This window comes from Scyliorhinus torazame, chromosome 9 (genome assembly GCF_047496885.1).
Source record: "Scyliorhinus torazame isolate Kashiwa2021f chromosome 9, sScyTor2.1, whole genome shotgun sequence".
In the NCBI taxonomy this organism is placed as follows: Eukaryota; Metazoa; Chordata; class Chondrichthyes; order Carcharhiniformes; family Scyliorhinidae; genus Scyliorhinus; species Scyliorhinus torazame.
This window is the reverse complement of record NC_092715.1, coordinates 22,770,948-22,791,371: the sequence shown is the minus strand read 5'-3', so window position 1 is coordinate 22,791,371 and position 20,424 is coordinate 22,770,948. Positions and strand designations below refer to the sequence as shown.

Here is a 20,424-nt window from a genome sequence, read left to right as displayed (position 1 = left end):
GTCTCCCATTCGCGGCTTCCTCGCGAGCGCTCTGTGAGCCCTGTCCACCTCCAAGGGTCGGGGGAATGCCCCATCCCCCAGCAGCTTCTCGAACATTCCCGCTATGTATGCCCCAGCGTCCGCTCCTTCGGACCCCTCCGGGAGCCCAACGATTCTCAAGTTCTGCCGGCGGGACCTATTCTCTAGGTCCTCCACCTTCTGCAGGAGCCATTTCTGCTGGTCTCTCAGCATCCCCACCTCCAACTCCACCGCTGTTTGATGTTCCTCCTGGTCAGCCAGCGCCTTCTTCACTTTCTGGATTGCCCGATCTTGGGCATCCAATCCAAGCTCCAGCCGCGCAATTTTTAAATCTTTAACCGGAATGAAACCATTGTTGAGCGTCATAAAAACCCACCAATGTTCTTTAGGGGAAGAAACCTACCATCCTTACTTGGTCTGGTCACAGCAATGTGTTTGACACTTAAAATGCCCTCTTAAAATGGCCACAGTTAAAGGGCAGTAAATGCTGGTCCAGCCAGCGAATCCCACATCCCCTGAATGAATTAAAACAAATCTGTCTGCGAAACCAGTGTGTTGGCTTGGCTGGAATGATAAGCGATGCAGGAGGCATGAGCCGTTAGCCTTTGTTCACTTTCAGAAACTTACACAAGTTACATGTGATCAGCTGGAGCCGTTTTATCAATCCAGCAATTGTCCATTTTGAGGGGGAGAAAAATAATTTTGTAAAGTAGTCCGGCTGATGGAGATACATATAGATATTTATTTTCCTTCCGTCTCGACGGGGACAATAGAGCGGCAGACTATCAGTTCAGAAACCACAGGGTCTACTTTCAAACCAGTCCAGTTATTTAGGTCCATTAAGAAATTATTTAAATTCTTTAATATTTAAGTAGTTTGATTCAGGTGTTAAAATACAGGCTGCAAAATTGAGGGTCATATCTAGATTTAGCACACGGTTGAAACACTAACAGATGGAGTACACAGTTCTTTGCAGAATCGTAGAATAGTGGAGCACAGGAGCAGGCCATGGGGCTAATTGTGCCTGAACTGACCCACTCCAAGAACATAGAACATAGAAACATACAGCACAGAAGAGGCCCTTCGGCCCATGATCTTGTGCCAAACCTTTGTCCTAGATTAATCATAGAATTTACAGTGCAGGAGGCCATTCGGCCCATTAAGTCTGCACCGGCTCCCGGAAAGAGCACCCTACCCAAGGTCAACCCCTCCACCCAATAATAAGGGCAATTTTGGACACTAAGGGCAATTTATCATGGCCAATCCATCTAACCTGCACATCTTTGGACTGTGGGAGGAAACCGGAGCACCCGGAGGAAACTCACGCACACACATGGAGGATGTGCAGACTCCGCACAGACAGTGACCCAAGTCGGAATCAAACCTGGGACCCTGGAGCTGTGAAGCAATTGTGCTATCTACAATGCTACCGTGCTGCCCTTAAGAACAAATTAATCTACACTATATCATTTTACCCTAATCCATGTACCTATCCAATAGCTGCTTGAAGTTCCCTAATGTTTCCGACTCAACTACTTCCACAGGCAGTGCATTCCGTGCCCCCACTACTCTCTGGGTAAAGAATCTACCTCTGACATCCCCCCTATATCTTCCACCATTCACCTTAAATTTATGTCCCCTTGTAATGGTTTGTTCCACCCGGGGAAAAAGTCTCTGACTGTCTATTCTATCTATTCCCCTGATCATCTTATAAACCTCTATCAAGTCGCCCCTCATCCTTCTCCGTTCTAATGAGAAAAGGCCTACCACCCTCAACCTTTCCTCGTAAGGCCTACTCTCCATTCCAGGCAACATCCTGGTAAATCTCCTTTGCACCTTTTCCAAAGCTTCCACATCCTTCCTAAACTCTTAACTAGTCTCACCCCCCGACATTTCCCTATTGCCCTGAAAATTCTCTCTTCAGGTGCGTAACCAATTCAGCTTTGAAAACCCAGTTTCAACTTGCCTCCACCACACATTCCAGACCCCACCATGCGCTGCATAAATCCCCCCCCCCGCCCCCCCCCAAAACCATCACCATTGGTCCTTCTGCCGATCACATTAAATCAGTGTCCACTGGTTTTCAATCCTTCTGCCCAAGGGAACAGTTTCTCTTTATCCACCCTGTCTTAACTTTGGAAACCATTCTGTTTCTGAGATTAATTAGTAAATAACTGTTGGATGCAGTCTTGGCATTCAAAATGCCTATAGCATTTTTTTTTTCATAGTTAAGCCCAGTTTGAAAGCGAACTGGTAGACCGTGATTCAGGCTTTACCCCTTATCAGTGCTGAGTTAGGAATTAGTAACAATGGCATTAGAGATATTACAATTAGCCACGATAGCTTGGATATGGAGAGTCAATATAAACACCAGAGGTGTGGTCATGGAGTTCTTAGAAGCTCATAAGATACAGGAGCAGAATTAGGCCGTTTGGCCCATTGAGTCTGCTTCGCCATTCAAACAAGGCTGATCTCATCCTGGCCTTAACTCCACCGTCTTGCCCGCTCTCCATAACCCTTCTTTTATTAAAAAGCTCCCTGTTCCTCATTATGTAAACATCTGTGCAGGTTGTCCTGTTGAGGAGGATGCCATGATCAAATAGCCCATGGAAAGTCACAGACAAGACTGGCAAATATGAGGTTACAGCTATGTGCACAGCAATATCACCACTAATACATAACAAACTATCAAAATTCACATTACCTCTTGAAATACTCCACTTCACGCTCGGTCTCATCCAGCTCCACACTATCCAAATCAATGTCTTTAGGTAGGAACACATCATCTATTTCAAATAAAAATATATAAATTGCTCATGAACGGATTCATTAAGATGTAAATTTTATATTTCTTTCAGAAAAGTGTGTTTTGAGTTCCAGCATGTGAGCAATTTACGTGGGCCTTATTTACAAGGTTGTCGATAGCCAATCTGATCGCAGAGGATCTGTAAGAATCCCAACACTTCCATGAGAAACGGGCCTTCGATGGAATGACATCTAATCTCCTACCTCTTGTATATTTTTAATTTTCAATTTGTGGAAGGCACATTTACTATATTTAAATCTGCAGCTGCATGTTATAATTTCCTTACATAGCTTAATGGGTTCGTTCCATCCTGTGCTCAAATACACCTCTGACTTGGAGCAGTGAAATTAACTCCCTTTCCTGGAGTTGAGGAATCAGCCAGGGGGGTTCTCTACCACGGTCTATCACAAGTCCACCTTCACTGGTCAATATGCACATTGGGATTCTTGCAGTTCCACGCGCTACAAGATTGGCCTTTTCGGCAACCTCGTAAATAAGGCCCAAACTTGTTGCTCACCATGCAAGCTTGATGCTGAGATAAGATGCATCAAAGACATCCTGCCGCATAATGGCAACCTGATCAGATGTTTTGCGTTGCACAACGTGCAAACTCATGACCAGGCCCAAGGCCGTCACTTTTAGCCCAGAAAAGTACCCAGTCTATTTCAGATTACCCTGCGAAGGTAAGATATCTGAAAAATCTGAGCAACAGGTGAAGTTAGCTGTTTCACATTGCTACTATACAGTAGCAACATAAGGGTATTTGCCGCTAACACGATGCTGCTGTTAAGCCAAAATGATGTTCTGCCCATCACACAAATGAGTAATGTGGTATCTCAATTTCAGAGGCAATGCTAGGCTGTAGGTCAGACATTCGAAAGATTGGTGGATCATATCAAACAGCGCATTCCTTCCACAGTAAACCAACCCAACCAGCCCATGCTTGCAAAACTCAAAAACACACTTTCCAGCAGTAGTGGCAATTCCGCGATTGGACAAAATTTGCTAAATAATCCTTAGTGTGCTAAGAATCACACTGACAACCAATTTAAGATCGTCAGTTGGGCTTGCAGTGTGGCGCATTTGCATGTACTAGATCTCACACATAATTAATACACAAGGCCCTGTTCTTTGCAGACAGAAAGAACATGTACACAAATTGCACTTGTTCCAGTTGAACAAAATAAGTAACAGCCATTCGCTGGTTCATTCCTCAGGACAATATCCGGACCGGCGCCAAACTGCCTGGTTAAAATTCCAAACAAGGCTTGGCAGTTAACTGTCAGTCAGCATCAATTGGTGTATTCTCCCTGGCAACACCCCTACCACAGTCCATTTGCCAACCAACCAGCACTCTCTACTCGTACAGTATAAATTTGTTGATTTCCCCTGACATTGGTATTCTTGCGATGTCCTGATGAGTGTAGGACTGGGAAGCTTCGACAATAATCTTCTTCAGCAATACTCAAATATAATCCACAACACATGATTGGGTGGCACGGTGGCAGAGTGGTTAGCACTGCTGCATTACAGCGACAGGGACTCGGGTTCAATTCCGACCTTGGGTGACAGTTTGTGTGGAATTTGCACTTTCTTTTTTAAAAAAAATTTAGAGTACCCAATTCATTTTTTCCAATTAAGGGGCAATTTAGCGTGGCCAATCAACCTAACCAGCACATCTTTGGGTTGTGGGGGCGAAACCCACACAATCACAGGGAGAACGTGCAAACTCCACACGGACAGTGGCCCAGAGCCGGGATCGAACCTGGGACCTCAGCGCCGTGAGGCAACAGGGCTAACCCACTGCGCCATCGTGCTGCCTCGGAATTTACACTTTCTCCCATGCGTGTCTGCGTGGGTTTCCTCCGGGTGCGCTGGTTTCCCCCCACAGTCCAAAGATGTCCAGGTTAGGTGGATTGGCTATGCTAAATTGCCCTTTAGTGTCCATTGACGTATAGGTTAGGTTAAGGGGTTATTGGGATATGGTGGGAAACTGGGCTTGGGTGGAGTGCTCTTTCCGAGGGTCTGTGCAGACTCAATGGGCTGAATGGCCTCCTTCTGCACTGTAGGGGTTCTATGACTGGCATATAAATATGACATTACATTGATTGAACAGGTCGGACCAACTTTTTCTGAACTCCGTTTTCTCAGCATATTAAGAAGTCTTACAACACCAGGTTAAAGTTCAACAGGTTTGTTTGGAATCACTAGCTTTCGGAGAACAGCGCCTTCATCAGGGGAGTGGAGGAGCTGCACTCCGAAAGTTTGAGATTCCAAACAAACCTGTTGGACTTTAACCTGGTATTAGAACATAGAACATAGAACAATACAGCGCAGTACAGGCCCTTCGGCCCACGATGTTGCACCGAAACAAAAGCCATCTAACCTACACTATGCCATTATCATCCATATGTTTATCCAATAAACTTTTAAATGCCCTCAATGTTGGCGAGTTCACTACTGTAGCAGGTAGGGCATTCCACGGCCTCACTACTCTTTGCGTAAAGAACCTACCTCTGACCTCTGTCCTATATCTATTACCCCTCAGTTTAAAGTTATGTCCCCTCGTGCCAGCCATTTCCATCCGCGGGAGAAGGCTCTCACTGTCCACCCTATCTAACCCCCTGATCATTTTGTATGCCTCTATTAAGTCTCCTCTTAATCTTCTTCTCTCCAACGAAAACAACCTCAAGTCCATCAGCCTTTCCTCATAAGATTTTCCCTCCATACCAGGCAACATCCTGGTAAATCTCCTCTGCACCCGCTCCAAAGCCTCCACGTCCTTCCTATAATGCGGTGACCAGAACTGTACGCAATACTCCAAATGCGGCCGAACCAGAGTTCTGTACAGCTGCAACATGACCTCCCGACTCCAGAACTCAATCCCTCTACCAATAAAGGCCAACACTCCATAGGCCTTCTTCACAACCCTATCAACCTGGGTGGCAACTTTCAGGGATCTATGTACATGGACACCTAGATCCCTCTGCTCAGACACACTTTCAAGAACTTTACCATTAGCCAAATATTCCGCATTCCTGTTATTCCTTCCAAAGTGAATCACCTCACACTTCTCTACATTAAACTCCATTTGCCACCTCTCAGCCCAGCTCTGCAGCTTATCTATATCCCTCTGTAACCTGCTACATCCTTCCACACTATCGACAACACCACCGACTTTAGTATCGTCTGCAAATTTACTCACCCACCCTTCTGCGCCTTCCTCTAGGTCATTGATAAAAATGACAAACAGCAACGGCCCCAGAACAGATCCTTGTGGTACTCCACTTGTGACTGTACTCCATTCTGAACGTTTCCCATCAACCACCACCCTCTGTCTTCTTTCAGCTAGCCAATTTCTGATCCACATCTCTAAATCACCCTCAATCCCCAGCCTCCATATTTTCTGCAATAGCCTACCGTGGGGAACCTTATCAAACGCTTTGCTGAAATCCATATACACATCAACTGCTCTACCCTCATCTACCTGTTCAGTCACCTTCTCAAAGAACTCAATAAGGTTTGTGAGGCATGACCTACCCTTCACAAAGCCATGCTGACTATCCCTGATCATATTATTCCTATCTAGATGATTATAAATCTTGTCTCTTATAATCCCCTCCAAGACTTTACCCACTACAGACGTGAGGCTCACCGGTCTATAGTTGCTGGGGTTGTCTCTGCTCCCCTTTTTGAACAAAGGGACCACATTTGCTGTCCTCCAGTCCTCTGGCACTATTCCTGTAGCCAATGATGACATAAAAATCAAAGCCAAAGGTCCAGCAATCTCTTCCCTGGCCTCCCAGAGAATCCTAGGATAAATCCCATCAGGTCCCGGGGACTTATCTATTTTCAGCCTGTCCAGAATTGCCAACACCTCTTCCCTACGTACCTCAATGCCATCTATTCTATTAGCCTGCGGCTCAGCATTCTCCTCCACAACATTATCTTTTTCCTGAGTGAATACTGACGAAAAATATTCATTTAATATCTCGCCTATCTCTTCAGACTCCACACACAATTTCCCATCCCTGTCCTTGACTGGTCCTACTCTTTCCCTAGTCATTCGCTTATTCCTGACATACCTATAGAAAGCTTTTGGGTTTTCCTTGATCCTTCCTGCCAAATAATTCTCATGTCCCCTCCTTGCTCGTCTTAGCTCTCTCTTTAGATCCTTCCTCGCTACCTTGTAACTATCCATCGCCCCAACTGAAACTTCACACCTCATCTTCACATAGGCCTCCTTCTTCCTCTTAACAAGAGATTCCACTTCCCTGGTAAACCACGGTTCCCTCGCTCGACGCCTTCCTCCCTGCCTGACCGGTACATACTTATCAATATTGTAAGACTTCTTACTGCGCCCACCCCAGTCCAATGCCGGCATCTCCACATCATGGCTTCTCAGCATGTGGTAGAGCAGCCAATTGTAGAAAACACCATTTTTGTCTAGAATAATTTTATAGACTGGCCCAACAACAGTATTTAAATCAACAATGAATCACCAAAATAATGCTTTAATATAATCCTTTAGAAAGCAGTATGCTTATACTCAAACGACTCTCAGCTACTGCTTTCTTTTTATTCATTCAAGCAAGGCCAGAATTCATTGCCATCGCTAACTGCCTTAGAGTAGGTGGTGACGAGTCACCTTTTTTAATTCCTGCATTCCATCTGGTGCAAGAACACCCACGGTGTTGTTAGGGATCCCAGTGAGAGTGATGGAAGTGCAATATAGCTGCAAGTCATAGAATTTCATAGAATTTACAGTGCAGAAGGAGGCCATTTGGCCCATCGAGTCTGCACCGGCTCTTGGAAAGAGCACCCTACCGAAGCCCACACTGCCACCCTATCCCCATAACCCCTTAACCCAGTAACCACACCCAACACTAAGGGCAATTTTGGACACCAAGGACAATTTAACATGACCAATCCACCTAACCTGCACATCTTTGGACTGTGGGGGGAAACCGGAGCACCCGGAGGAAACCCACGCATACACGGGGAGGACGTGCAGACTCCGCACAGACAGTGACCCAAGCCAGGAATCGAACCTGGGACCCTGGAGCTGTGAAGCAATTGTGCTATCCACTATGCTACCGTGCTGCCCAGTCAGGACAGTGTGTCAATTATGGGGTTAAGGGGTGCAGGCAGGAAAGTGGAGCTGAGAGCACAACCAGATCAACTAAAATCTTGTTGAATGGTGCAGCAGGCTCGAGGGGCCGAATGGCCTATTTCTGCTTCCAAGCCCTACATCCTATGTGAAATGATAGAATGGAGAGGAACTTGCAAGTGGTGGTGTTTACACATGTCTGCTGCCCTTGTTCTTCTGGGTGGAAATGGTCGTGGGTTTGAAAGGTGCTGTCTAAGGAGCTTTGGTGAGTTGCAGCAGTGCATCTTGTAGATGGTACACACGGCTGCCACAGAGCTTGTTGGTGGAGAGAGTGGATGCCCATCAAACAGGTTGCTTTGTCTTGGAAGGTGTTGGAGCTTCTAGAGTGTTGTTTAAAATGAAAAAGAACAGGGTTAACCCTTGAAACACTAAGGTCAGTAGAAATGAGGAACTTACTTCCATAAGGCTGTGAATGGTCAGCACGGTAGCATTGTGGATAGCACAATTGCTTCACAGCTCCAGGGTCACAGGATCGATTCCGGCTTGGGTCACTGTCTGTGCGGAGTCTGCACATTCTCCCCGTGTGCGTGGGTTTCCTCCGGGTGCTCCGGTTTCCTCCCACAGTCCAAAGATGTGCAGGTAAGATGGATTGGCCATGCTAAATTGCCCTTAAGTGTCCAAAATTGCCCTTAGTGTTGGGTGGGGTTACTGGGTTATGGGGATAGGGTGGAGGTGTGGGCTTAGGTAGGGTGCTCTTTCCAAGAGCCGGTGCAGACTCAATGGGCCGAATGGCTTCCATCTGCACTGCAAATTCTATGATAATGCTGGACCAATTGAACCCAGGAACATAAGAAACAGGAGGAGGCCTATGGCCCCTAGAGCCTCCTCCATTATTCAATAAGATCCTGGCTGATCCTACCTTCACCTCAGCTTCCCTTTTCTATCTGTTCTGCACATCGCTCAACTTGCCTATAGTTTAACAATATGCCTATTTCAGCCTTGAGCAAATTCAATGACCCAACCTCTCTAAATACAGAATGCCAAAGATTCTCATCATCTCCCTCTTAAATGGGCATTACGTTATTCTGAAACTGAATCCCCTGGTTCTAGGTTCCCCATGAGGGTTCAAGATCGAGATGAGTAGATTTTTGTTAGATGAGGGTGTCAGTGAAGTTGAGGTTCAGTTCAGCCAGGATCTGAATTGAGGTAGAACAGGCTTGTGGGGCAGAATGGCTGACTGCTGTTTCTTTTGTTATTGCACCGATATTCATGTACACCACAATCACTGCCGTCGGCGGCATGGCGGCACAGTGGTTCGCACTGCTGCCTCACAGCGTTAGGACCCAGGTTCAATTCCAACTTTGGGTGACTCTGTCAGTTTGTACGTTCTCCCCTTGTTTGCATGGGTTTCCTCCGTGTGCTCTGGTTTCCTTCTACAGTCCAAAGACGTGGTTAATTCTTAACTTCCCCCTCAAGGGCAATTAGGGATGGGCAATAAATGCTGGCCCAGCCTGCGATGTCCATGTCCCATGAACGAATTTAAAAAAAAGTGGACTGGCAATTCTAAATTGTCCCATAGTGTCAAAACGTTAGGTTGGGTTATGAGGTTACAGGGATCGGGCAGGGGAGTGGGCAGAGGTGGGGTGTTCTTTCGGAGGGTTGGTGCAGACCAGATGGGCCAAATGGTCTCCTTCTGCACTGTAGGATTCTATGATTCACTATAACCACTAGGACACTGAAAACCACTCCATCACATCGCTGTAAAACATGTTTCTCAAACAATAGCCTGGGTAACCAACTTAGGCTTCCAGGATGGATCACCATCTAAACCCATCGCCTCTACCAACTAGAAGGACATGAGCAACAGATGAATGGGAACATCTCCAACTGCAAGTTCCCCTTCAAGTTACACACCATCCCCATCCCATCTGACTTGGAACTATGTCCCCATTCCTTCACCATCTGTGGGTCAAAATTGTGGAACTCCCTCCCAAACAGCACCATCGGTGTAATGGTACGACATGGACTGCAGCAGTTCAAGGTGGCAGCTCACCCCCATCTTAAGGGAAAATAGGGATGGGCAATGAAAATGCTGGCTGAGCAGAAAAAGAATGAATCCATTCAGCTGTAATGAAACAACTGCCCAACTCTTCCTCGAGGCTCAGCAATGAGGGAGTGGCAGCAGAGGGTGGGCTAGTCGATACCACTTGAGGGGCAACGTTTCAAAATTGATGGCAAAAGAAAGCCAGCTTCCAAGTGGCTTCTTCAGTATCAGTACTACACAGCAAAACAGAAATGGTTCAAGGTCAACAGTTTCAGAATACGGATTAGTTGCTGGAGGCGGCAAGGTGGTGCAGTGGTTAGCACTGCTGCCTCACGACGCCGAGGACCCGGGTTCGATCCCGGCCCCGGGTCACTGGCCGTGTGGTGCTTGCACATTCTCCCCGTGTCTGCGTGGGTCTCACCCCCACAACCCAAAGATGTGCAGCGTAGGTGGATTGGCCACGCTACAATTGCCCCTTCATTGGGAAGAATAAAAAAAGAATACTGCTTCGTTCCACTGAATGTCCACAGTCAAGGAATTAATTATATAAATTAGTGAATCAAAAAATATCATGCTGAGAGGCACAGAGATCAGTGTGAAGAAGCAACACTGGTTGAGAAAAAAAAAATGGAGATTTTCCATCTAGAGACCATTGTAAAGGGGACAAGAAAAAAGTACCAAAATAAAATGATCAATTACAAGGGGTGAATTTTAAAACCACAAGGGCAGCACGGTGGTTAGCACTGCTGTTTCACAGTGCCAGGATCCCAGGTTTGATTCTGACCTTGGATGACTGTCTGTGTGGAGTTTGCATGTTCTCCCCATGGCTGCATGGGTTTCCTCCGGGTGCTCCCACAGTCCAAAGATGTGCAGGCTAGATGGATTGGCCATGATCAATTGCCACTTAGTGTCCAAAAAATGTGCAGGTTAGGTGAGGTTACAGGGATGGGACGGGGAGTGCTCTTTCGGAGGGTCGGTGCAGACTCGATTGGCCAAGTGGCCTCCTTCCGCACTGTAGGGATTCGATGAATTTACAGTACAGTAAATAAATAAACAGTGGGGGTAAAAGATAAAGGCTTTCGTCAAAGATAACAAGACCTGCTCAGCCACGGAAACTAAGAAAGACTCAAGCTCAACATCAAAATTGGTCCAAGTGTTTCTGGGTTAGGGATGGGTTATTTGGCCAGTTCTCCAGCTTCTGGACATTAAACGCCAACCCTCGAGAAGTACAGATGAAGTGTGCAGAAGCTAAGGTTTGGCTATGATCTTTCTGATGAGTGGAGGGATGAAGGAAATGTGTGCGTTTTGGTGATCATTATTGAGGTAGGATATTCAGGTCAATGGGGAGTTATTAGATGTCATGGGTGGGAAAATTCATGACTTTCACTGCCCTTGTTTGAATAAATGTTGAAGGATGAAAGCAGGTACTGCACCATTTTTATCTAGCTAGTCTCAGAGCTCCCTCTCCTGGTGGAAAGGGAGATTGACAAACTACACAGCTCCAAAAAAGATTCATTCTTCTCTGCAGGCCGAAGTCATTGGAATCCTCATGCAAGAGAAAAGAAATACCATGGGAACATGAAAGGGGACGGAGGCACAAAAGGGAACAGGGAACTTAAAAATCAAAAAGCAAAAGGCAAGGGTACGAGATAGCATTTGAGAAAGAGAGAACAAAAAAGGCCATTTGTTTTAGGAGCGTTGCAATGCCAGCAAGGTGTTTTCCACTGATCCCAGATGCCTTAAGATGCCATTGATTGGTCACCTCAACATCTTGCACTCCAATGAATTTCCCTAGCTTTAGAGAATATTGAGAGTTTGAGTAAATTCACTTGCTGGGTTTTGGCCTGTCAACCACTAGGTTCCAGTACCAAAACCACTGTTACATCTAAATCAGAAGTGTTAGGATTGGAGAGTCTGTCATTACCCAGCACTTAAATACTTTGGGCAAAAAGAAAAATATCTTTATTCAGGAATATCCCTTTTGGCCAAATGATACGTCGCTCTGCAGGAGAATTACAGTGCAAAACGTTTTTAGTCAGGAGGCATCAAACATGCGATACAGGTTCGATGGACCTTCTGGTCTTTTCCTGCCTGTCATTTTCATATGCTTTGTACAAATCCATCAGCTGCAAAGACCAACAAGAGGTGCGTTGGAAACTAATCAAAAGGCATTAACCTGCAATTCAGCAAACATTTTTTGAGTACTTTCAGACAGGCAGATTGAATGGCTACTGATTCAATGTATCCACAACGTATTGAACAAAAATAATTATTTTACTGTCCTGGGAAAAGTTGATGAATAGGGACCAATTATCTGACTAAACAACATTACAGGCACAGCCCACTTGGTCCAAACACTTCTTATCATCATATGAAAAATAGAGTGAAACATATGAGCATAGGATATAGGAGGAAAAGTAGGCCATTCAGCCACCATTCTCTAAGATCATGGCCGACTGTGGCCTCGACTCCATCCTCCTGCCCCCTTGACTCTCTTTGTCTATCAAAAATGTATCTAACTCAGCCTGGAATAAATTCAATGACCTAGCCCCACTGCTTTCTATAGAAGAGAACTCCATAGACCAACGATCCTTAGAAAGAAATTCTACTCATCTCAGTCTTGGGAGGGAGATTTCTTATTCTTAAACTCTACTTCTCATCTCTCCCATAAGGTGAAACATCCTCACAGCATCCACCCTGTCAAGCCCCCTTAGGATCTTGTGCTTCTTCCCATTAACTCCTTTCCTCTCCTCCTTTCTCTGCTCTACCACCAGATTCTGCAATCGGTCTCCATTTAAATAGCATATTGTTTTCTATTCTTTAAAAAAAAATCTTTATTGTCACAAGTAGGCTTACATTAACACTGCAATGAAGTTACTGTGAAAAGCCCCCAGTTGCCACATTCCGGCACCTGTTTGGGTACACAGAGGGGGAATTCAGAATATCCAATTCACCTAACAGCATGTCTTTCGGGACTTGTGGGAGGAAACCAGAGGAAACCCACGCAGGCGCAGGCACAGGGACAGGGACAACGTGCAGCCTCTGCACTGACAGTGACCAAAGCCAGGAATCGTACCTGGGACACTGAAGCTGTGAAGCAACAGTGCTGACCACTTCTAACATGCCACCCCAAATTCTTCCTGCCACATTTTTCCACATTACATTGCATCTGCAATTTTTTGCCCGCTCATTTAACCTATCTATAGCCCTTTCCAGGCTCTCTACCTCCTCTTGACAATTTACTTTCCAAACTATCTTGGTATCATAAACAAATTTACCTACCATACCTTTGGTCCCTTCATCCAAGTTTTTGATATAGACTGAAAATAGTTAAAGCTCCTGCACTGATCCCTGTGGCACTCCAATAGTTATAGCCTGCCAACCCAACAATGTCCCATTTATCCCTGCTCTTGGTTTCCTGCTAGTTAACCTATTCCTTATCTATGCTAATATGTTACCATCCACACGATGTGATATGGAGTAACTTTAATGTGGCACCTTAACAAGTGCCTTTCAAACTTACCGATAGAGTTGTTCAGCTTGTCACCTTTCTTCTTTTTGTTTTTCTTGGTCTTTCCTTTGGGCTGGGGCGATTCCGCAGTGTTTTTGTTAATTTGTTGCTGATCATTAGAAGGGGCAGGTTCGCACACTACCGGCACTTTGTCTTCCTTCATGTGGTTGAGCTTCTTCCCGTTAACTCCTTTCCTCTCCTCCTTTCTCTGCTCTGCCACCATTTGGCACTCGGACAGCTTTGGTTTGGGTGCCCCCAGTTCTGCCTGACATTTGGCTGAGTTCTTCTGGTGCACCTCGCAGTGTCTGAAGCCCTCAGCTGGCTTCAACAGCCGTTCAGTACTCTGTTTGACCACCTGCGATTTTAACTTCTGCTTGCTGTTTACTTCATTGTGGACCAGTGTGGGGCCTGGGCTGAGGTTGGCCTCCCGTTGTTTGGCCTTTGTCTCCCGCTGAGATGGAGCCTGGGGCAGTCGGGGGTCTTTCCCGTTAGCTGGTGCCTGCTGTGCTATCCAAGGTTCTGGCATTGCTCTCTGCTCCTCTCTGCTGTTTGCCTGTGTCGATGGAGAGTTGGTAGGTTTTGCTACAGTGTCTGGTTGCTGGGTTTTGCGGATGTCATTTACTAGATCCACAGCAGTTTCCTTTAGCCGTGCGTTTTGCAGAAAGCACTCGTTTTTCTGGGACTCTTTCATTCTCTCTTTTTTCTTTTTCTTGGCAGATCTGATTTGCTGCAGCTCCTGAAGCCGTTGCAGCTCCAGTTTTAGCCGCTCTTCCTCCTCTTGCCGCCTCTGTTCCTCCAGAAGTTGCAACTGTTCTCTCTCACGGGCTTCGGCTTCAAGTCGAGCCTTCTCTTCCTGCTGGGGGAAAACAGCACTAAGTTTATTGAGCTAAAGCTTTTGTCGCATTTATAAAACTGCGTTACTCATCTAGTTGCAGTCCATAAGGTCTTTAAATATATCTCCCCACTAACATGCGGCAAGAATTGGGGTCTAAATTGTTCCATGCCTCAAGCTAGGAGATGACTTACTGAGGAAGGCATGCTTAGAAACCTTTTTGGTTAACTGTTTCTTTCTCCCCAGATGTTAACTGGCGCAATGAGTATTTCCACAACTTCCGGGGGCAGCCATGGTATGATCGGTCACACACAGGGTGAATGCATATGCGCCCAATTGGCCAATGTTGAGTTCATGAAGAAGTTGTTAGGAACATGGACTCTCACCCACTGATCATGGGCAGGGATTTTCATTGTGTAATGGAGCTGAGGACAGGTAGATCGAGCCCCAAGCCAATGGGGAGGTGGAGAATGGTGAGGGAGTTGGGAGGGTTTATGGAAAGAATGCGATGGTGGACACCGGAGGTTCAGGTACCCGGGGGAGAGGGAATATTCCTCCTTCTTGCATATTCACCGGGTATATTCCCGAATTGACTTATTTGTTGTGGGAAAGGCAGTGTTGACGGGGATGGTGGGGTTGGAATATGCGGGAACAGAGATCTTGGAACACACATCACATTATGTGGATGTGAGACTCAGTTTGGGAAGAGTGTAGAGACTGGGGTGGAGGTTGGACTCGGTGCTTTTGGCAGACAAGGAGTTCGGTGGTAAGATGGCCTTGTCAATTAAGAATTAAGTTCAGCTCAACCAGAATGGGGAGATATCTGCAGCCATATTTTGGGAGGCTCTGAAGGCAGTGGATCGGGGAGGGAAAATAATTGTGTTGAAGACTCACAGGGACAAGATTGAGAGAGAGGAGATGCTGCGATTGCTGAAAGAGGCAGTAGAGGTGGATAAGAGGTATTCTGCAACCCTAAACAAGGAATGGAAGAAAGAAGCTGCGGGGGCAATTCAACTGGTTGACGACAGTAACGGCGGTGGGCAAGCTATGGTGGGCAAGAGGGTGCAGTATGTGTATGGGGAGAAGGCGAGTCGTTTGTTTGCCCACAGGCAGCGTTGTGGGAAATTGTGCAGGTGAGAGTGGCGGGGGGGAAGCAGTGGAGGAGCCAGGGAGAAGCTGGGAGGGGCGGTGGGGTGGTTGACAGGCTGTAGATATCATCTGGTGTTGAAGTATGTTTGGAATAAAATGTTTAAAAAATGAATATTTCCAGCATTTTCATCACAGGAACCAGCAAGACTTGAGCTCACTTTGCTGACTGCTCTCTAATATGTCCACCCAGCTTCAAAGATGTAAGCACATGAACCCCCAGGACTCCAGACACCTTTTAGAATTATGCCATTTAATCTATATTTTCTCTCTCTGTTTCTTCTGACAAAGAATAAACTCCTGTTTCTAGAATTCAAAATCCATTTGGTGTTCTCCAGCTCACTGTTATAGGGGTCACTTCTAAAAACCCACAGGATTAAAACTAAAAACATGGGCGGCAGTGGTGCACTGGTTACCACTGCTGCCTCACGGCGCCGAGAACCTGGGTTCGATATCGGCCCCGGATCACTGTCCGTGTGGAGTTTGCACATTCTCCCCATGTCTGCGTTGGTCTCGCCCCCACAACCCAAAGATGTGCAGGTTAGGTGGATTGGCCACGCTAAATTGTTCCTTAATTGGAAAAAAAAGAATTGGGTACTTATAAAAAAAACCCTAGAAGCATTTCAAGCACAGTTTTGTCCTATTGCACTGACTTACAAGAACAATCCAAAATTAATATCACTGCCCCTACACTCTTCCCACAGCCCAGTATCTGTAGGGCACGTAGGGATATGCCAGGCCACGAGATTATAAATTGAATACAATTCCACTGCTGCTGATGGCCTCTGTAAGGCGCTATGAGCCCAGTTTTGAGCTGCTAGATCAGTTCTGAATCATTCCCATTTAGTAAGACAGTAACAATAATCTTTATTGTCACAAATAGGCTTACATTAACACCGCAATGAAGTTACTGTGAAAAGCCCCTAGTCGCCACATTCCGGCACCTGTTCTGGGAGACAGAGTGAGAATTCAGAATGTCCAATTAACCTAACAGCACGTCTTTCGAGACTTGTGGGAGGAAACCGGAGCACCTGGAAACGCATGCAGACACGGGGAGAACGTGCAAACTCCGCACAGACAATAACCCAAACCGGGAATTGAATTTGCGATCCTGGAGCTGTGAAGCAACAGTGCTACCCACTGTGCCACCATGCTGCCCATTGCGCTACACAATTGGATGGTGGTTTTCCTCAATGTGAAGACGGGACTTCATCTCCATTAGGACTGTGCTGTGGCCACTTCTACATATATGCCAGAGGCAGATGCATCAGCAACAAGTAGATTGGGGAGGACCAGGTCTGGTAGGTTTTCCCCTCATTGGTTCCCTTATCAACTGCCGCAGGGCCAGTCTGGTAGATGTGTCCTTCAGGATTCAGCCATGGTGGGCAGTAGTGGTGCTACCGAGCCACACTTGGTGATAGGTATTTAAGTCCCCAATCCATCTGTGCCCTTGCCACCCTCGGTACTTCCTAATTATTTAGGAAAAAAAGTCACCTTGCAAAAAGCTGGGTAAACTTACAATAAGAAGGAGGTTTGAGGATTATGAAGATATTAACATCTTTTTCTAGGCAGAATTTGGGAATTAATTTACCGCACTCAAAAGAGATGACATCAGGATGGTGTGGGGGAACTGGCTGATATCTGCCTCGACGATGGGAAAACGTTGAAGAGTTGAACGATCAATTCTTTCTCTAGGTCTTGAAGTACTGGTATTACGATAGAGACAAGCACACAGCTTATACTCCACATCTGATTCATATGACAATCAATGCTTAGCTAAACAAAGAAGCGAATCGTGCTCAATTATTGAACACCAAAAGCGACCAAGTTACCCATTTGAATCATAACCCTAAAAGTAATTTAGTCCAGTGTAAACTGACTTTACAGGAGGGGTTCTCTTCAACCTGCACTGCGGAGAAACATCTCACCTTTCGTTGCTTGTGCCGTGCCCGTTTAGCTGCCCTCGAGCTGCTGACTGGTTTAGATTCTGTGCTATTTATAAACTGTAATAGGTCTTCTACTTTTCTATGATCTACTATCTGCTCTTTTTCGAGGATCTGGTCTGCTTTCTTTGGCTGCTCCTCTTTTCGTTTTGTGAGCCGTAAACGTAGTTTCTCACGCATTTCTGCATAGTTTCTACTTGTTGGTGCAGCAGGTGGCTGAAAGACATGGGAAATAACAGTCAATTGTAGGCCCCTCTTCTGTGTTCTAATTAACAGAACTTAACAAAGTTAGTCCGACAGCAGGTTTAGCCACTATGCAGTAACAATAACATACCATTTAAATCTAGAGATAAAACTTTACTCCTTTTGCAGCTGCTAGCGAAATAAATCATATTAGCAATACTGCTGTGTCGAAGATCGCATCTACTGTCAATACGACAGCAGATGCACAGCCTTGACAACTTCAAGACTACATCATGCAAATTACTTCCAGCCACCTGTTCATATATATGCATTGTGGTTGAATTCACAAACAAAGTCATGGCTTAAAACAGTGCAGTTAAAAGGAGGTAGAAAAATGGCTTTTGGAAGCGGGATGTGAATTTACTGCATGGTTTTTATTCTCTCCCAGTTTTATAGCAATTTAGCCAAAATCATTTGGGGTGATGTTAAGAGTGTTTGCACTTGACATTGGAGCTGCCTGCCCCCTCACCCACCACATCAACCCTTCACCAAAATTAGGAAAGGTCAGAGCCCCCATTCGATTTCTATCTGGTAACCCCACTAGCACCCATAAACACATGTTTCATGCTCGATTACAATGGCTTTGACAGTTCAATCACCGCTGATAAGAGCTATAAATTAGTAATTGCTCTTTGGTAAGACACCATAGCGGTGCTTGTGGAGCTAGTCCCAGCAAGTACTCACCAGCTTCAGGAGAGAGTGACAAGTAGGGAAAAAAATTAAACAAAAAAAACCCTACATCATCACAAGGACATTTTTACAATTAACTGTTTTCCTCAAAACAACTAAAGTACAGGAGGTATTAAGCTGCATCCTGTCCCACGGCCAACTCGCCCCAACTTCCATTCCAAAATATCCAAATATTGATGAGAATCTGGTGCAGGGAGATTGAATACACACAACAGCACTTTTCACCAAGTAAATGTTCAATTCTTTTGCTTGTTTGCGGAAATTGGGCAAGTTTTATGATCTGCAATGTTTTACTGCCTCAGGCGAAATTGCTGATATCTTTCATCCCATAACGCCAATATTTTGTTGTATTCTTTTTGCTAAGGCAAAGAGCATTCTCTGAGGGCAGCATCACTTCACTGGCTCTCAGCTGTGAAGGAGCAAACCTCAGTGCAGCTTTTGCAATGAAGCCAGCTCAGAAACTGCACTGCATCGTTTGCATGTCTTTTAAAGCTGCTTCACCTTTGATAGGAGCTCTGGCAGCTGAGCTGATTAAGACAGTGAGTAGCTGGGCAATCTAGAGCAGGAAGGCCTCTTCTGCTATGTGCTGCGTTAGCTGATTGCAAATGAGATGACAGTAAGAGTCCTAAACTGATCTGTGTGGCTTAGGGAGAAGAAAACTGGTCATTTCTGATCTGACGTCTACATAATTTGCCTGATTCAGACAGACCGTAGATTACCAGCTGATATCAAGGTTCCCTGAGCCTGTACCCATGTGGAAAAAAAAAGTAACATACGCAGACTAAATAATAATAATCTTTATTAATGTCACAAATAGGCTTACATTAACACTGCAATGAAATTACCGTGAAAATCCCCTTTTTGCCACACTCCGGCGCCTGTTCGGGAACACAGAGCGAGAATTCAGTATGTCCAATTCACCTAACAGCACGTCTTTTGGACTTGTGGGAAGAAACCGCAGCACCCGGAGGAAACCCACGCAGACACGGGGAGAACATGCAGACTCCGCACAGACAAAGCCAGTGCACTATGTATATTCTCAACTTCCTAAAGAATGACTCATTTTTCTTTCATGTTGAGTCCACCCAAAAATAAACAAGACAACTTATACAAAAACGTTTTACGTTACAAATCCCTAATTTGACATAATCAACAATTCCAAATACTTGAGAAAAAACTTGCACTTTAAACACAACATAAATTATGGATTAAATGGATGAGGCTGTTGGATCAATCTGCAACCTCACTTGTTCCATCCAATGAAGTGGATGGAGATACGGAACTCAAGATCAAAACTAAGTTGGGTTTACAGCACAGGTCTATTCCAGAGCTTATGCTCTGTACAAACCTCTGCCCAACTTGCATTAAAATGTTTTAACAAAAGCGATAATGCACTATATGCACAATATCACTATTAGCAACTCTCACCAAATTTAGAATAGGGGAGACATCTGATCACACTAAGAAATAAAACGATGCATGCTATCGTAAGTGCAAAGGTCACCTGCCAATATGTATTAATATCATATGAAAACAATAAATGCTGGAAAAACCCAGCAGGTCTGGCCGCATCTGTGGTGAGATAAATAGAGTTAAAGGTTTGGGCCATGTGACTCTTCGCAGAGCAGCACTAATGTCGTCCTTAATTAATAGAGCTACTCCGCTGCACTTTCTTAGCTTCAATATCCAGATCTCAGTCTTGAAACACCAGCGCAGGTGACAAAGGCACTCCTTCCACCAACATTCACTCTCTTCACCACCGACGAACAAACAAACTGGCTGCAGTGTGCATGATCTAGAAGAAGCACTGCAGGAACTCACCAAGGTTTCTGGGACAGCCGCTTCCAAATCCATGATTTCTACCATCTAGAAGGACAAGGGCAGCAGATGCATGGGAACACCACCACATGGAAGTTCCCCTCCAAGCCACTCACTATCCTGACTTGGAAATGTATCGTCGTTCCTTCACTGGAATTTCCTCCCTAATAGCACAGTGGATGTACCTACACCACATGAACTGCAGCAGTTCAAGAAGGCAGCTCACCACCACCTTCCCTAGGGCAATTGGGAATGAGCAATAA

General features: G+C 45.5%; 1 protein-coding gene across 2 annotated transcripts in view; it reads right to left on the bottom strand.

The window, feature by feature from the left end:
- fam193a (family with sequence similarity 193 member A) overlaps nucleotides 1-20,424 on the bottom strand; it is a 304,881-nt gene that overhangs the window by 9,830 nt on the left and 274,627 nt on the right. For both annotated transcript variants that reach the window (XM_072515688.1, XM_072515689.1), the window contains 3 exons: nucleotides 17,396-17,626; nucleotides 13,502-14,342; nucleotides 2,723-2,804 (listed from right to left, as the gene is read on the bottom strand). In XM_072515688.1, coding sequence (XP_072371789.1) covers nucleotides 2,723-2,804; nucleotides 13,502-14,342; nucleotides 17,396-17,626 — 1,154 coding nt within the window. The remainder of the gene's footprint in view (nucleotides 1-2,722; nucleotides 2,805-13,501; nucleotides 14,343-17,395; nucleotides 17,627-20,424) is intronic.